Raw genomic sequence first — 17517 nt, forward strand, 5'->3', positions numbered from 1 at the left:
TGATGTTCACACACTATGGTCCCCTACCCCACCCCTCCCCCCACCCCCACCTACAGATCACCAAGGTGGTGTTATCCAAGGGATGGCGTTGCCTAGACTGCACTGTCTGTGAAGGCTGTGGTAAAGCCAGCGACGAGGCTCGACTCTTGCTGTGCGATGACTGCGACATCAGCTACCACACCTACTGCCTGGACCCGCCACTGCTCCATGTGCCCAAGGGAGGCTGGAAGTGCAAATGGTAAGGCAGATTGCAATCAGCATTCTGGTAATCAGCGATGTTAGCCTGGGTCCAAATTGCAGGGCTATGGCTAGCAATTACACATGCACCTATGGAAGCGGCTGTAGCCACTTCCATAGACGTGTGTGTTACTGCTAGCCATTGCAGTAGTAAATCGGACACGGCCTAAGTCTTCTGACAGTTAAAAGATTTCCTGCTTGTGTTTAAACTTATAGATAACATATTGGTACCATGTTCTTTACTTGTGTGTCTCACATGTCCTTTACAAGAAGTCAGATCTACTTACATCTAGGGTTGTGCATCGGAACCGGGTTCCCAAGTAACCGACTGTTAATGTCAGGAACCGGTTCTAGAGTAGAGAACTGGGTACTCGTAACCAACTTTACAAATTACAAAGTTACTTCTCAGACAATGAAAAAGAAAGGTTTTGAATGTCATTTGTGGAGGATTTTAAAAATGAAAATCAGGCTGCATGAGAAAACAAAACATATTTCATGTTCGTGACGCTCGCGAAAGTTGCAGTTTACACCGTCAAGCTATAAGCTCACTGTACACACTTGTATCTTGCTGTATTGACGCACCGATGTGGTAGTATTATCGTGCAGACCTTTATGAACAATCTGAACAGCAACTACCGAGATTTGAATTTTGAGTTTGGGTTTCTTTAACGGAATCTGGTACCCAGTTCTCATACTACCTGTAAATGCACACCCAAACTTACATCCTTAGTAATGTGGCAATTTTAATAAGTTGGATTGAAAGAATTGTGTAGGTCAAAATTGATTCATGCATTCAAAGTATGTTTTATTGTCATGCTTGCCTAATATTTTACCTCCACAAAACTTGTGCAGTTAAGGTTTAAATATCACACTCTATTCCCTACAAGTTGTATTTCTTGAATCGCTCTTTTCTTTTCCACCTTTGAAGTGTCTAAGCGAGGCAGTATTCAAAAACCCATGGCCGTTCTTTGAGTTTGAACCCACTGTCTCCCATTTCTTTCCCTGTGTAGGTGCGTCTGTTGCCTGCAGTGTGGCGCCACCACCCCCGGCACCCAGTGTGAATGGATGAACAATTACACCCAGTGCGGCCCGTGTGCCAGCCTCATCCAGTGCGCTGACTGTCTGATGCTCTACACAGACGGTGATCTCATCTGCCACTGCACGCACTGTGACAGGTACATCATGATGTGATTGTTGGTCGGCAGTGATCTCTCACTTTAATTTCATTGGCATTGTGCGAATTACTTGGTTATGGCTCACAACTGTGCATAGCCAATAAAGGATGAATGATTAAATGTAGGTCGGTATGAACTCCGTGAATGAATAGTAGATTGCGCTTTGTCACCACTTGGAGGAGAAAACGCATATGGACGCACTGGTTTGCGCTTGTATTGCGCAAAGTACGTTCAACTTATTTTGTTATTAGATCTTTGTATTAGCGTCAGGCGCTCGTTAGCAATGCGTTCAAGGGTCGCTCCTTATTGTCCCTTCCAACTTTCTCTTTGTAACTGGGCAATTCCACGGAATTACAAACCTCAGTGCCAAAACTTCAAAAAATCCAAATGTCACAAATGAAACAGCTTATTATCTGTATTTTTATTGAAATATAGTTTATTTCTCTAACAATGTTCAACCGTTCAGCTGTAACTTTTAACTGAAAATTAAATAATGAGTACACGAAAACATCAATTAGCTGATTCTGTTGAATCTCCTCCCGATAACAGGTGGTTACATTCTGAATGCGACGGCCTAACCACAGAGGACGAGGTGGAGAAGACCGTCGACAAGGGCTACGTCTGCCAGCTGTGCCGACCCCACGCCAAGCCACTGGAGGCTAGCCCGGCAACGGAGAACATCCAACCCATCGTTCCTGTCACCAAATCCACTGACATGGGTAAGAGACGTGCACATGAGTCCTGGAGTTTGTGTTCATTTCACCAAATGTTTGAAACGGAAGGGAGATGTGGATAGTCGGGGATTGTGTATGGGTTTGAGAAAACCTGCCAAACGTTGACAAAAATAAAATGAAAAGTAAATTTTGTCATACGATGTTAAGGTATGACAAAATCGCCAGAGGATTATAGTTTAACAAACATTTTTTTGGCACTAAAAGTGTTGTAGCTGTTTAACCTCACAGGTCCTTTTGCTTGACTTTGGCCTGTTTTTTTTTTGTCAAACATAGCCACAATACCTGTTCAACTCACTCTATCAAAGCATTTTGTGTGTTAGTATTTTATCTCACCGTGTGTACTGCATCAAATTGTATGTGATCATGCCTGAAGTTTCAGTGAGCTTTATCATATGTATCTGCCGTAGCTGATTTCATAAAACTCTACGCAATGGTGTAACTCACGTTTCAATGTGAAATTGCAAAAGTTTATGACACATTTCACAAAAGTCAAGCATTACATAAGTCTGTGACTTACACCCAAAAAAACGGCGTAACTTAATGAGACATTTCTTGGTAATGTAAGGAAATCGCAAGCATTTCAAACATGCTTCATTTCATTGTTTTATCGTTATCATTATAAAACCTGTCATTGCCTTAGTAAACGTGTACACAAGAAATTTACAGCATTTTTTTTGAAAGTAATGAAATGCTGTGTTTACTGTGAGAGAATTTGAAAGTTGCTGCCCGATTCCAAAAAAAAAAAGAACACAAAACTATTTTCCAAATTTTACAGAGAAAATTCAAAGACTGTTCTGTGACCAATATTGCACCTTACAAAAGCTGTCATGAAAATTGCAACTGTCAAAGATATTTAAAATATCTAAAAGTTACACAGACCCAGTGTGTTGAAATTGAGTGTAAGAATATGACGCAGTTGTGCAACAAATTTGTGGGGTAAATTCCTCTGCATGGCATAAGTTACTGTTTTGTGAAATTGGCTGCAGATGCAGAAATGTTTGTCATCACTGGAACTATCGGCTGAAAAGTGAACCTTTTAAGCTTGATCAGATAGAGAAGATCAAACTCAAGTCAGGCAGAAATTACATTACATTTGCTGAGAATCAAGTTTTAATATTCAGGTTATACTTGCGTCAAAGTTGGGGAATGATTTCATCTTCCAAACCAACCTTCATGTTAATACATCACCGAGGTTATGCACTGAGGGCGTTGTGGGACTTTAGTCTGGGGGGGGGGGGGGGGTTTAATGCTCTTTTATTCATTTTCTATCCTTTTATATCCATTACAGTTGATTTGCATGGTTTTTGAAATACTCCTTCTTTCATCTCATAATCGTCTTTTATACCTTGTTCCTGTCATTTTCCCACTGCATGGCAATCTTCATTCCAGCATATCACATTCATACATTCTGTATTCTGTAACTTGAATCATTTTTTAAGTCAAAGGATTATTTTTAATTATCCACTCTCAATGCCTATGCGCAACCTTTCTCAAATTTAAATCTCTATTGCACTTGTTACATAATTAACAAGCAAAAGTTTTGGCCCAAGCATGACATCTGTTGTTTTTTTTCCAGTTTTTATTGTCATTTCAAATTTCTGACACTGGTAGAAACTCAACTCAGACAAAAAGTCTTTCACAGGATAGAAATCTTTTAATCACGGCCCTCTCCGCGTTCTTTTTTGTTTGTTGGCAAATGCAGAGTCCGCCCCTACGCAGTTTTCGGTCGAAGGCGTGTCCCTAACCGAGTCAGGGTTCAGACATTTTACTAGTCTCTCCTCCAAGAAGTCACGCGGCCGGCGCCCCTCGCTTAAAGCCGGTAGCCTGGCCATCCTGCAAAGCCTGGCCGATCCCAACTCTGAGATTTCAGTCATGGCCGAGGAGTACAGTGGCCGCAACATTCACAAAGGTATCCACAGGTAGCCAGGCTACCAACATCTGGACTAAGCACACCAAAAATTATAGATCATTATCCAAACTCAAATATTTTCCTGTCAACAAAAAAAGCTTCAAATTTTCAAAGAGTTTCCTGAATTGAGTTTTGAATAAAAACAACTTAAATAATCCATTTGTCAGCTTTCCATATTACCCATCTTGTTTCATTGAATCACACTTTTATTTCTTCGCTTGTGATTGTTTTTTTTTCTCAGAATATCAGTGTGTGTTTTTGGTAATTTGTTTTTTTTCTGGACACTGCTTGTATTCAAAATTCTGTGGTGTGGTACCGTGTGGGTGGTGTTTAAGAAAATCACGATCATTACATGCGCACCATTTTGACTGATTCATGATGTGTAATGTTTCAGGTCTTGTTTGATCCAAACTTAAATCTGATAAGATTTAACCTAGGTTTTTCATCATTATTCCAATGTACATTTATCAAACGAAAACAAGAACACTAAGTAAAATAACTGGTACCCGTTTCTTTCCTTGGTGTTACAGAGTTGAAAGACAAGTATAAGGACCGGGAGAGGTCAGAGGGCAAAGAGGGGAAGCATCACCATCATCATCACCACCATCATCACCACGACAAAGAGAAGAAGAAAAAACACAGGGGAATCTACAAACTGGGTAGGTGGCCTCTCTCTTGACCAGAAGATTGTTTTGCCTTCCGTGGACATATATTTAAAAACTATTGGTTTTATTCTTCCAAGGTTGTAAAAGTTCCTCATAATCTAGGCTGATTTCTTCAGGCTAACACAGGATGAAATTGACAATGAAAAGTCTTGGATGAACGATCGAAGACACAGTGAGCGGTTAAATTGCAGTGTCAATTTTCTGCACTGACAGAGAATGTGTCGATTTTCTTTAAAACATATTTTATTTTTTCTTTGTGATACCATTGACACTGTAAAATTTATGAAATAAGGATTGGGCTTCTTTGGTCAGAAATTTCCAAGTTTTTAAAATAAAGTCCTTTAAAATAACTCAACTACATCAGACGTTTTTCATGCTCCAACCAGCCAGTTTTTCCCATTGTTTTCCCTTAAACAGGGGTGGGCGGCTTCACCGTGCGACCAGTCAAGTTTGGGTACGGATCCTCAAGTCGCGGTGCTTACAGTCGCAGCCTGTCAGAGGGCGCTATTGACAAGCATCACCAACATGAAATCTCCGAGCCGGGCACCGATGGTACTTTGTGCAGTTATCCTTTATTAACACATAATGCCGGTAACTTTATTCACTACTTCAATTCACAGAAGAATTTTCATTTGCATATGCTGCACTCTCTTTAAGTTAACCTTGAAAAATTAACATCGTTTCATAACATTATACACAGCCAGAACTATGGGTTTATGGCTTCTGACTAGCGTTCCTTGAACAAAGACATTGTCAAAATGGGGAAGCGATAACGTAGGGCTGGATAGCTCAGTCAGTAGAGCACCGGAACGGCATTCCAGCGGTCACAGGTTCAAACCCCGCAACAGTCAATTTCTTTGTTTAAAATTATTTTTATGCACCTAATCAGTTTCCCTTTGTTGTTTAAGTGCAAATTTCTTTCAATTCATAAAGCCTTTACTTAGAAAGAGTATTTTGTATGATGGGAAAACTTTTGAAAGTGGTTTTTATTCATAAGCGAAAAAGTATTATTTAAGAAAACCATTTGAAAAGGAAATGTTGATGTCTTAAATCTTGATTTATTAATTTGTAGGGGAGCGAACTGGTTTCACAAGCACCACAGACCTCTTTGGCGCTTCAGGAACCTTTGAAAAGAAGAAGAAACGAAGAAAGAAGAAAAGCAACCTGCAGAATAGCTTCCCTTCTTATCTTCAGGTAAAGAGAAGTCTTCTTTTAAGATCATTGAGTTTCATTCTTTTAGCATGACTCAAGAATATTTTTTAAAATTTTATTACATTGTTTTTGAAATTGGATATCTTCAATATGACGTGTTGAGAATTTAATATTTGGTATTGAATTTTGATGATTGATTAATTTTGTTGAGTATCGAGTTCCGAGTATTGAGAATCTTGAGTTGAGCATCTTGGATCGAGTATTGTCTATCTGATATTGAGTTAAGTCTTTGGTATTGGTATCATGTAAAGTATGGGTTGTGAATTTTTGATATTGAGTATCATATATTGAATTTGAGTGTTGACTATCGTGTATTAAATATTTGAGTATTGGTATCCGATTTGAGTTTGGTACTCTTATATTGAGCATCTTGTATTGTGGTTTTCAACAACTGACTAAATTTCAAAACGTTGGTCACTTCCTCTTTCTGTTGGAAAGAAAAAAAGAATAACAGCAGCTCACCCGACTCATATTGTCATTTGAAAAACCAGGAGGCATTTTTCGGCAAGAGCCTGCTGGACTCCAGCAAGAGCAAGGAAGGGCTTGAGATATCTGATGAGGAGAGCAGGCCGCCGGTCAGTAAAGGGCTGCGGAAGATTCACCCCAGCAAAGCCTCGCCGACCAAGGCTGCTCGTAGGGTCTCCGAAGGAACGCCACAGACCAGCCACCCAAGCCAACAGACTGCAAACTCAACCGCTGGCACAGTGGTCAGTCTTATAGCCTTTGCTTTCACTGACAGTTTTATCTAATATTTGGTGGTGGTCCGTGACAGACTTGTGAGGGACTTTCGATGGACTTGTGACAGACTTGTGAGGGACTTGTCATGGACTTTGTGATTGAATTTGTGATGGGACTTGTGATGGTCTTGTGACAGACGTGTGATTGAATTTGTGATGGAGTTGTGACAGACTTGTGACAGACTTGTGACAGACTTGTGATGGGCATGTGACAGACTTGTGATGGACATGTGACAGACTTGTGGGGGACTTGTGACAAACTTGTGATGACTCAATCCAGCACATGTACAATGCGTCGTTGGATTGATAATTTGACATTGATCCATAGTGCTGAAATCGTTAGGAAATCAGCCTGTATTTTACACCAGCTTAAACCTTGTCTTACTGTTGACCCTTTTCCTTCTCAGCAACACGTCGAGGGAGGGGACTTGGGCACAGGAGACGATCCGCTCAACTTCCTACCCCAGGAGGAGCTACTAGGCATCATCCTTGGAGATGGACTCGGGAAGAATGGAGAAAGTGAGTCTCAGCCACATTATTAGACTCTAAATCAAGTTTGCACTTTCTTAAAACCAATAAACTTCAGAACCTTCAAAGTTCAACGTGAGGTGTTGGAGGATTTTGCAGGATCGAGAAAGGTGGAGCCAATCCATATTTCATCTGTTTGGGCTTGATTCCCCTGGAGCATGCCGTTACTTTCCTACAACGGTCGAATTTAGGAGGATTCAGGAAGGCTTCTTTCGGAATTAACGTATCACTGTAGAATCGCGTCAACACAGCTTGTAAAATATTGTCCAATTACATGAAGTACAAATGGACACGGAATACGCAAAATCTGAGACAAATAAAACTTAATGTACAGAATTCATAGAGTTGTCGAAGGGGCATTGCTAACTCGCAAACGGCGATAGGTCAATTGCCTTTGGTGTTGAGTTTAACCCATTTGTCACTGTACTGTTAGACCCAAACCACTCTGCCTTTTTAGTCCCTGTACCACCTGTAACTGCCCCAGGGTGGTATGGTTTGTGGATCCGTCAGGGAATATATACAATGTAACACATTGTCATACAGGTGCTAATGGCTTAATTGAATTATTACTGTGTATATTGGTGTCTTAGACGTGGTGTTGGTTGTTGAAGAGTATTACACAGTGTCTTGCTGTCTTTTTTTGTCAGGTCTTGATATCGATTCTATCGGGGAGCCTGCCCAGCCGTCGGGAGACCACACAGAAGGAGCCCAACCCTCCAGCAGCAACGCTGAGCTGGACTCCATTCTCAGTTCCAACTTGGGCCACATGGTCCCCGATGGTAAGTGTATGAAGTTGAACTGTGGTCTGTGATTCCAACTTGGGCTGCATGATTTCACATGATAACTTGTAGCGGGGATTCATTCTCGGTTCCAAATTGCATAACATTGTCTCTTTGATAAGTACGTAGCTGGGCTCTTGTCAAAATGCCAATTTAGACCTTGATAAAAAGTGGAGAGTAAAAAAAAATGCTTTTAAAAGGCCACACAGCCAAAAAATATGTTCCATAGAAATATTCATTAGGATATGCCACTATTAAATATTAATTAGTGTATGAAAGCAACATTTCACTTATAGTTAATCAAATTTCAGTATCTCTGAATTATGTGAATTAAAGCTTGGGCTTCTTACAGGCATGAGATTTTTGAGACTTTAGCTGAAATCAGACTTTTTGAATCTGCATCTCTCAACTTGTCTTTTGCAATCCTCTTCGTACAACTCCTTTGCATCGGAGTAACATGCATGCCCCCGTCTTGACATCATTTTTTAGATCTTGCCCACATCGATGGTAAGGAGGTAGAGGATTTATTCTCTGGCGTTCTGAGTCCGACGGAACACGGCACAACCATGTCCACCCAGTCGGCCATGACAGCATCTATGGCTGGTAAGTCCTGCCCACAATGTGTCTTGGATGAAGCTCACTTTTCAGTACTACTGTACTTGTTTGTATGTTACCTTTGTGATTTTTTTTTGTATTTGTTTGTTGTTCTGTCCTCCTGGCTTCCAGTTGAAGATCTTCATTTTTGTTTCTGGTAGCCAGCATTTCATTTGATCATAATACTAAATTTCTACCTTACTTTTAAGCACAATATTCTGTATTTAAGCTCGGTGAAAAATTCACAAGCTTACCATGGGGAGTTGTTAGGGTTGGTTTGTTCATATAAGAGGGTCAGGGGTTCGAATCCAGCTGCTTGCCATAGTGTTGTGTCCTTGGGCAAGCCAATTTACCTCCGAGGTGTATAAATGTGTACTGGATAAGCTGGGGAGTAACGTGCCATGGACTGGCATCACATTGAGGGGAAATAGAAATATTCTCAGTTGTTTCATGCCACTGAAACCGGAGATAAATGCTGCCCAGATTGGTCACATATTGGCTTGTGACAGACTTTACTTACAATGGTTTAGCCCGTGACCTCCTGATAATAATGATGTGGTTGGGATTTTTCTGTGACATTCTATCGTCTGTTTTGGTCTATGTAAAAATAGGCATGGTACTAAATTTGTGGCAGGGCAACAGACTTCGATGGGACATCATAAATGTTTAACCCTGCCCTCTCAAACCCCTTTGTGGAGAACATTGTTTGCCATTATTTCAAATATCAAATGTGATGGTGATAAGCACATGTGGGGTCTTGTATTGTTCATTTCAGGTTCAGACGGAGTGATGGGCCCTCCAGCAGGCCACATGATGCCCCATCAATCCAGGCGTGTACCCACCAGCTTACCCATGCCCCTGCTCCAGACGCACCTGGCACATAACACCACGCAGCCTGGGATTGCCAGGTAAAAACTTGAACACTTCATTGAATCTGCACAGTAGAGCATACAGAATTGAATCAAGCAGACGTGAAGGCTGGTTGATGCTAGTGGCGAATGTGAAGGGAATGTGAATTTGCCATCACAAATATTCGCTGCGAAATTTGCCGGAGTTCCATTTTTTTGAGTTCCGTTTTTTTGCAACATTTTTTTTGCACAACCTTTCTTTTTTCATTGTCTGAGAAGTTACTAAGTAATTTGTAAAGTTGGTTACGGGTACCCGATCCCATAATCTGGAACCGGTTCCTGACATGAACAGTCGGGTACCCGGGCCCCCGGTTCTGATACAAAGCCCTACGAGAGGAACACTGTGAAATTAAAATGGTAGATCAGTAATGGTAATTCCTTTTTATAGTTGCCACTGGGTCGGAGATATGCTCAAGTAGAGTTTCAAATGAGGACAAGATGTTCGGTTGTAAGACAAACAGTGCCATAGTGTTTACAACTTGCATCATGTTGAATTTGTCCATTTTTCCATGATCCCAACAGCCCCCCGTTCAGTCCTGATTTTGCCGAGCCCCCAAGCCCCTGGCAGAGTGGTGCAGGAGGGGATGCGGAGGGGGAGACCCTCTCCTACAACCAGCGCAACATCAAGAAGTGGGAGAAGGACGAGCCCCTTGGACAGTTGGCCACCATCTCCCCGGTGCTGTATGCCAACCTCAACTTCCCAGATCTCAAGAAGGAATATCCAGGTAAGGACTTTGCTCGGCGGTCGTACCCATCACTTTCTCCGTTTTCTTGAAGCTCTCAAGAGATTGTATTCAACCGTTGAATTGGGGATCATTACCTCGCATGTGCATGGGTCATTCTATAAAATTTGGGGTCCACTTTTTTTCCAGTCCCTGTAACATCTGACGTCTTTGATTTTATTTAGAATGCCTGGCTACGGTGTTTGACTCATGTACGATGAAACGTGGGTTCGAACCCTGCCAGCAACATGCTGTTTGTGCCCTTGGGCAAGACACTTAACTACAAGTTTTTTGTGTGCAATAAAACATACAAGTTGAATTTTTTTTTTAAAAGTTGAAAATAGAGAACAAACTAATTTGCTGAAGAGCATCTTTAACAAACACTGTTGTCACACTTCCATATAAAGAAAAACTTATGATTTAGATTTTTCCCAAACACTATACATGTTGAATTATCCTCTTTTACAGACTGGCCTTCACGAGCCAAGCAGATTGCTAAACTCTGGAGGCGGGTATCGGCCACAGACCGTCAGCCATACTTGGTGAGTTTTCATCATTTATACACCTCTTGGATGATGTTTTTTTCCCACCACAGTGGCCTTGATGCAAGCACGCCCAAACTAACCGCTCGAGTACACTATCTTGAGGTCAAACAAATTGACATAGCCATTGTATTCAAATGTTTCTGCTCCCCCATTGTTGTGATATAACAAGCCTAATCAGCATTCATGTTTGATAAAAAGTATGGTTTGCTCATTGTGCCGCAAAAGTGAAAAAAATTATGTTGCATTGTTTTTTGCCGCACAATTGTACATTACAGTTTAACATGTCGCAACACGTTAAACATTTTGCACAAGTTGCTTTAAAACCACAGACCTGTTCGATTGTTTTCTTGTTTATTTATTTATTTTGTTTGATAGCACTGCATAAGTGATGTGACCCACGAAATGACTTCTTTTTTTTAAATTTAGTATCACACCTGTAGTTGAATTGATAACTCATAGCTTGTTTGCAGTGAGTGTGTGCACTGGCATAGACCAACTTTACATTGCAAGAAAGTGTCTGCTTGCGTAAATTGAAATTTTGGTCGAACAAAAGTGTGACTGTACAGATAAAAACAAAAACTTGGCAAGTTGCCAAAGGTTCTAGACATAGCCGACCTCCAAATTTGTGCTCGGTTTTGCAACAATAAAATGCAATCGCTTTTCCTCAAAAATAACTTCACTCCCCATTTTTGGTGTGTCCAATTCGACTTTAAAAATATACAAAACTTTTCGCATATCTTTATCCCTTATGATGAGCTCGAAGAAACAGCTCTATCCATAAAAAGGATATCAAAAGATGGTTCAGAAGACATGACACAACTCCTATGCTAGCGTGTATCTCTTTTTTTATTTTGACGTTGCACTTTCTTGCGTGAGATTTGTGGACCGCACTGCATGTCCATCTTGACAACGCTTTGCATGTTGCCTGTCTTGTTTTGTTACAGCAAAGAGCCAGGGAGAACCGGGCCACTCAGAGACTCAAGGACGCACAGAAGGTAGGTCTGATCACCTGCCTCCCCCTCCCCCGCAAAAAAAAAAAAATTAAAAATATTCAAAAGCTGGAGTCTTATAATTCTGTAGAATCAAAGAACATTCATTTGAAATTACCCTTGAAATTTGAGATTTAATAGTACTTAATTAGTTATGAAATATATAAAAACATTTATTTTGGGCGGAAAAAAAATCAAACTAAATTAATCCACAAAGACGGATCTTCATAATGATGAGGTGTTTTTTGTAAGCGGTCAACTTTCAGCTTGGGGCAAGTTCGATCAAGAACCAATGGTTAACCGGTGGTTTGGTTTGTGACGTACATACGCACTGAATATGAAGTGAATATTTCCATCTTTTGTTGTCGTGGTCATTGTTACGACGTTTCGAGATCTTGAACCATCAACTGAACTGCTGTAGTTTATGTGGTTTAATCACTCCACTAACTGACTGAATGCATTGTTTGTTACGAAGCAGCTCAGTGCATAGTGCATGTTGCATGTTGCATGCTGTATTCATTGTGTATTACTGAGTCAGTAACTGTGATGTGCTGTGGATGTGTTAAAATCAAAACAAAAAAGATACGGGAGTAACCAAGAAAATTCCTTTGTATATGCATGATATTTTCTGCCTTGTGACTTCAAGAGTGCGAAACTTATCTTACGTACAGCTGCAATTTCTTGCAAGTGCTCTTGTTCTGACGGCAGTTCAAACTAAAACATGTCCATTGAATTCCAGATTTTAAAGGGGAAAAAGGAAGCATTTTATGTTGTCATCCTTGCTGGTTTTAAACTGATTTTTCAAGAATAGGTATGAAAAATACTAGAGAAATTTTAAATTAATATGTAAAAAAAAAGAGTTGTTCAGGAGGTGTATTGGTTTTTGTCATTGTTAATTTAGATACCGAATAGTAACAAGGGGTGTTATAAAATAGACCTTTGAATTTTTTGAATGAAAACATTTAAAGATTACTCTAAAGAGTAAAGTATTCTTGTGTATATTAGGCTAGAAAACAACAATTTTAAACTTCAAAAATTTAAACAACTAACTTTGAACAAAGGAACGGCAATCTGTCTGCATTTATTTCACAGCTGAGTGAAGGCATTCAGAGGAAGCGAGCAGAGGCCGCCCTGCATGCAGGTCAAAGTTCAGACACTGGCACTATGGGCCCTCTAGAGGGCCGCAGTCCCCACCCAGGCAGCGCCAAGGAGCCAATGGAGACCAACACGCAGGCAATGCCAATCAGCTCTCCCAAAGGTAAGAGTTAGAAACCTAAGAGCTTTTGTCCATTCTTGAATCTTGAGGCATTATTTAAATGGTAGGGAAGAAAAGAGGCTAGTTTATAGCCGTTTACTCATATTTTTGCAAAATTTGTGAAACTAAGTTCCTTTCATACCTTGAATTTTTTTTCAACTGTGACAAATCTTTTTGGAAGGTTTTCAAATAACCCGTTTTTATTGTACTGCATACCTGCCAACTGTTCCGATTTAATCGGAATTGTCCTGATTTTTCATTTTACAGACCGCAAAAAAATCGGAACATTCTGATTTCTGACAAAATGAAACAAAATTTTTTTTTAAAAAGGTCCTGCAAAGAGGGTGCTTTTTGCCATGAAGATATCCGAACCTGATTAGGAAAAAAAGAGAGGGCTTTTTGCTATGTTTTTCACTGGGGATGTCAAAGGCATTGAGGATCTTTCTGAAATTCGTGCGATGTGCTTCACTGATTTTCTTGTGGAGCACAGTGATTTATGTTTAATAAGTTGTGAATCATATATTTCTAAAGCTCAGAATGGCAATTGTTGTTTCATGTACGTGAACATGAACATGTAATTAGTTTTCTCGCGCTACTGCTTGCTTCCCTATCTGCAGACTCGTAAAACAGGTGTTTCTTTTTCTGACTTTCCAATGGTGGCAGGTACGGTACTACTGTTGTTAATATTTATTTTAACTTAGTACTTTTTTTAGTACTATTTATTAAGATTAGTACTTTTTTGAATGGTTTTAATTAAATTGTGTTTGTTTGTTGCTTGTAGGAATGGCTCAGCATAGCCCCATGGCCAGCATGGATGTAAGGGGGCCGCCTACCCCAAGCCAACAGCAACCAGCCCACAGCAATCTGCATCTCCAGATGCCTTCTCCGATGAGTGTAGCAACCTCCATGGGACCTACAACTCCCATTGCTCCGGGCACCCCGCTGGGTCCCAGCACACCCTTGGGTCCAAGCACACCGCTGGGTCCTGGTACCCCTATGGGCCCCAGCACACCTCTAGGACCCAGCACACCTTTGGGGGGACCCACCACTCCCTTGGGTCACACACAGAATATGGAACCCACCATGGGACCGGGCACACCCATTGGACCCACCACCCCTGTTGGACTGACTGGACCACCTACACCCGTTGGCCCCTCCACGCCTATGGGCTTATCCCAGCCCATGGGTCCCGCGACGCCTCTCGGCCCAGCCAGTGACAGCAGCCTGCAGGGCAGTCAGGATGGCCGCTTCAGCGTGCCACATTCTCCACAGAGTGGCGGACCTCCAAACATGCCTCAGCAACGACAACCACTGAACAAGACAGGTCCGATTTCTCCAATGATCCAGAGTCCCAATCCAATGGGCGGGCCCATGGCATCTGCTACAGGAGGCCATGGTGATAGCATGGGAGCTAACCAAGGTCCTGCTTTTAGCATGGTCATGAACGTTCGACCAGGCACACCTGCTGACCACAACATGCAGAGAGGAAATTTCCCCATGCAACCAGCTCAGCCATTCTTCCCGTCGGGAGGACCACAGTTCCGTCACAGCAGCCCTGGTGGATCGGCGCAGATGCTTCCAGACCAGAACAGACCCTCGGAAGCAGAGAAGATGAATCATCGTCAGTATCTCAGAGAACTGCTGTTCAAGCAGCAAGAAAAACGGAAACGCAGAGAGGCCCAGCTTCAGCAGCAGCAGTGGTTTGGTGATGATTCCCAAAGACCTCCTCCACCTTACCCAGGGGGCAGCCAGTTCAATGTTGGACCCAACGCAAGTGATCAGCAGCAGTCTATGCCAGAAAATAATACCCACGGCAATTTCCATAGTCCAAGGGCTTCCATTTCAGGCAATATTAGAATGGGCATGGGTGAAGGTCCAAGGCCTAGATTTCCCTTTGGAACCTCTCAAGGCAACACAGAGGGACTCTCCAGCTCAGGCGAATTTATACCATCACCATCTTGGAGAGGCCCATCCCCTGTTTTGTCTCCCTCAGGCCCAAGAACACCAGGACAGTTTATTGAGCTCAAGCATCAGCATCATGAGCCAAGTGGCACGATGAGAGGTAACAGGGCACGTGCTATAAGCATTGCGCTCCTACAGGAAAAACTTCATCAACGTAGTGCTATGCATCAGCAGCAGCAGCAACAACAGCAGCAGCAACAGCAGCAACAGCAGCAACAGCAGCAACAGCAGCAACAGCAGCAACAGCAACAACAGCAGCAGCAGCAGCAACAGCAACAACAGCAGCAACAACAGCAGCAACAACAACAGCAGCAGCAACAACAACAGCAGCAGCAGCAAACAAGACCCTTTCCTCAAAGCATGGGCAGTCACCCTAACCCACTAGACCCTTATGATCACTTGGTACGGATGTCACAGTCTGGACAACCTGTCAGGCATATAAATCCAAGTCAGGTCAGTCCAGTTGCCATGGGTCCTGGTGGAACTTTGTCGGTTCCCTCCAGCATGGGTCTTCAATCACCTGGCCACTTCCCAGCAGAGCACCAGCCACAGGTACCCTTCTCTGACATGGGCAATCGCAGCTTATCCCATCCTGGGCAACAGCAGTCACTCACCGGTCAGCAGAATTTCCAAGAGATTCAAAACCAGCCAGGCTTCCACCCAGTCCCAGTCCCGGTCCCAGGAGGTCCCGGCTATCATGGTCCAGCCCAACAGGGTGTGACTGAGACACAGAGGGAAGAACATGACCAGCAACTAGAAGATCTGTTCAACGGAGATTTTAACATCCTGGAGTATGCAGACCCTGATCTTGACACAAACAAACACTCTGAAGAGAATCAGCAACTCTTCAAAGATCTTGGCTTGTATGACCATCAGGAGAGCAAGCAGTCATCTGAGGACAAATCAAGTGGCTCTGGTTCCTCAACAAGACACCAGGTTCCACAGCTAAACAGGTCAGACAGTAAGCCTGAGGAAACACCGAAGGAGACCTCAGGACCTGAAGGGAGTCTACCTTCAAGTGAAAGCACAACTCAACCCATCACTGAAATCGATGCCACTGAGAAGTACAAGTCAGTGCTCACAACAGATGACTCGCCCAAACAAAAAGGTGATGTTTCTCAAGAAAAGCCCACCCAGGATGAAATAACTCAAGAATCTCCTGTCCCTCCTGTTATTGCGAATGTCCAACCGCCTGAAAAGAACATTGTTTCAAATGAACAGGGTTCATCGCCAACTGTGACTATGGATACAAATAGTAGTAGCCAGAAGTCGCCAAAAGACAAACCTGTGCAAATTGAAGAACAGAATGTTGAAAACAAAAGTGAATGCACACCAGTCTCTGTAACAGTAGAGGACGCAGCTTCAGAAACAGTTGCCCAAGACACCATGCCACCAACAGGAATTAAAAATTCTGTTCAAATCAAGATTGAGCCAGGCCTTGAAGCAGCCAAGAAAGGACCAGGAGAACATTGTCCAGAGAAAACAGATGATACTAATGTGGAATCTACTGAGGAGGGCCAAGGCCAAACTGAAAACAAGCCAAAAGTTTCTGATCTGGATCACAAGGCCATAATAGAACACGATCCCAGTAAAAGCGCTAATCCCAAGGCTGCAAGCTGTACAGTGGAATCGTTACCTGACCAGAGAGCAACAATCGTTGCTGCTGATAAAAGTTTTGAGACTTGCCAACCTGCCAAAGTCCACAACTCAACTGTCACCTCAACTGAAATTGGTAATGTCCAGAATGTGTCAAGCAGTCCTGCTACCTCTACCAGTGTCACACTAACCCCAGGGTGCAGCCAGGTGCCTACAAGTCCGCCCTCAAGTGACACAACCCCATCATCTCAGTTACCATCAACACCACCTCTCTCAACAGAACCCCAAAACAGACATGCTGCATCTCGACCAACTGTTGCAAATCCAAAATCAACTCTGAGCACTGTTGTGTCAAGTAGTGGACAACCTGTCATTAGCTCACCATTGGCAGTCCAAGCTCCAGTTCATCCAGACCCTGTACCTTCAGCATCTGTGGCTTCAGCTTCTGTGGCTTCGACACCAACTACCTCAGACACTCTGACGGTTTCAGGGGTGTTTGATGAGGCTCCAGGAACTGGCAGCCAAGAGACAGCAAAGAGAAGGCCAGTGCTTCTCCAGGAACAGCCTCTTCTTCTCCAGGATCTTTTGGAGAAGGAGAAGATGGAGTTGAAGCAGCATGGTCCAGCTTCCAGTGCTCCAACAACCCCTGTGCCAACTTCCATTGATGGGGCAGCTCTGCCAAACAACAGATCGGTGACCGGACCGGCTGTGCTACCTGGGCCAAATGCAGGACCAGCTCCTGATGGAAAAGCTGTCCAACTCCCTACATCTATGGATCCATTCCCGGGCGACTTGGAGAAAATCCAAGAACAGGCCAAGATGTATGCTAAGGGTAAGATACAAAATTCAACAATTATTGTGATTTTTTTATGTAACAACAAAATATAATATGGAGTACAACAAAGGAAATAATTTGGGTCTGTAAAGGAAACCACAGGAGAACAAGAAACAGTTAATATTTTTTAGTTTT

At 42.5% G+C, this 17517-nt stretch overlaps 1 protein-coding gene across 6 annotated transcripts in view; it reads left to right on the forward strand.

Moving 5' to 3' along the window:
- LOC119744802 (histone-lysine N-methyltransferase 2C-like) overlaps nt 1–17517 on the forward strand; it is a 48453-nt gene that overhangs the window by 14948 nt on the left and 15988 nt on the right. For 3 of the 6 annotated variants that reach the window (XM_038220940.1, XM_038220943.1, XM_038220941.1), the window contains exons 20-36: nt 57–238; nt 1248–1412; nt 1962–2131; nt 3849–4055; nt 4586–4714; nt 5138–5311; nt 5793–5914; nt 6424–6639; nt 7077–7188; nt 7845–7976; nt 8466–8579; nt 9346–9478; nt 10001–10203; nt 10669–10742; nt 11690–11740; nt 12827–12992; nt 13771–17379. In XM_038220940.1, coding sequence (XP_038076868.1) covers nt 57–238; nt 1248–1412; nt 1962–2131; nt 3849–4055; nt 4586–4714; nt 5138–5311; nt 5793–5914; nt 6424–6639; nt 7077–7188; nt 7845–7976; nt 8466–8579; nt 9346–9478; nt 10001–10203; nt 10669–10742; nt 11690–11740; nt 12827–12992; nt 13771–17379 — 5959 coding nt within the window. The remainder of the gene's footprint in view (nt 1–56; nt 239–1247; nt 1413–1961; nt 2132–3848; nt 4056–4585; nt 4715–5137; nt 5312–5792; nt 5915–6423; nt 6640–7076; nt 7189–7844; nt 7977–8465; nt 8580–9345; nt 9479–10000; nt 10204–10668; nt 10743–11689; nt 11741–12826; nt 12993–13770; nt 17380–17517) is intronic. The other 3 variants (XM_038220942.1, XM_038220944.1, XM_038220945.1) reach the window with 2 other exon arrangements.

Source organism: Patiria miniata, unplaced genomic scaffold (assembly GCF_015706575.1).
Source record: "Patiria miniata isolate m_02_andy unplaced genomic scaffold, ASM1570657v1 HiC_scaffold_7, whole genome shotgun sequence".
Taxonomy (NCBI): Eukaryota; Metazoa; Echinodermata; class Asteroidea; order Valvatida; family Asterinidae; genus Patiria; species Patiria miniata.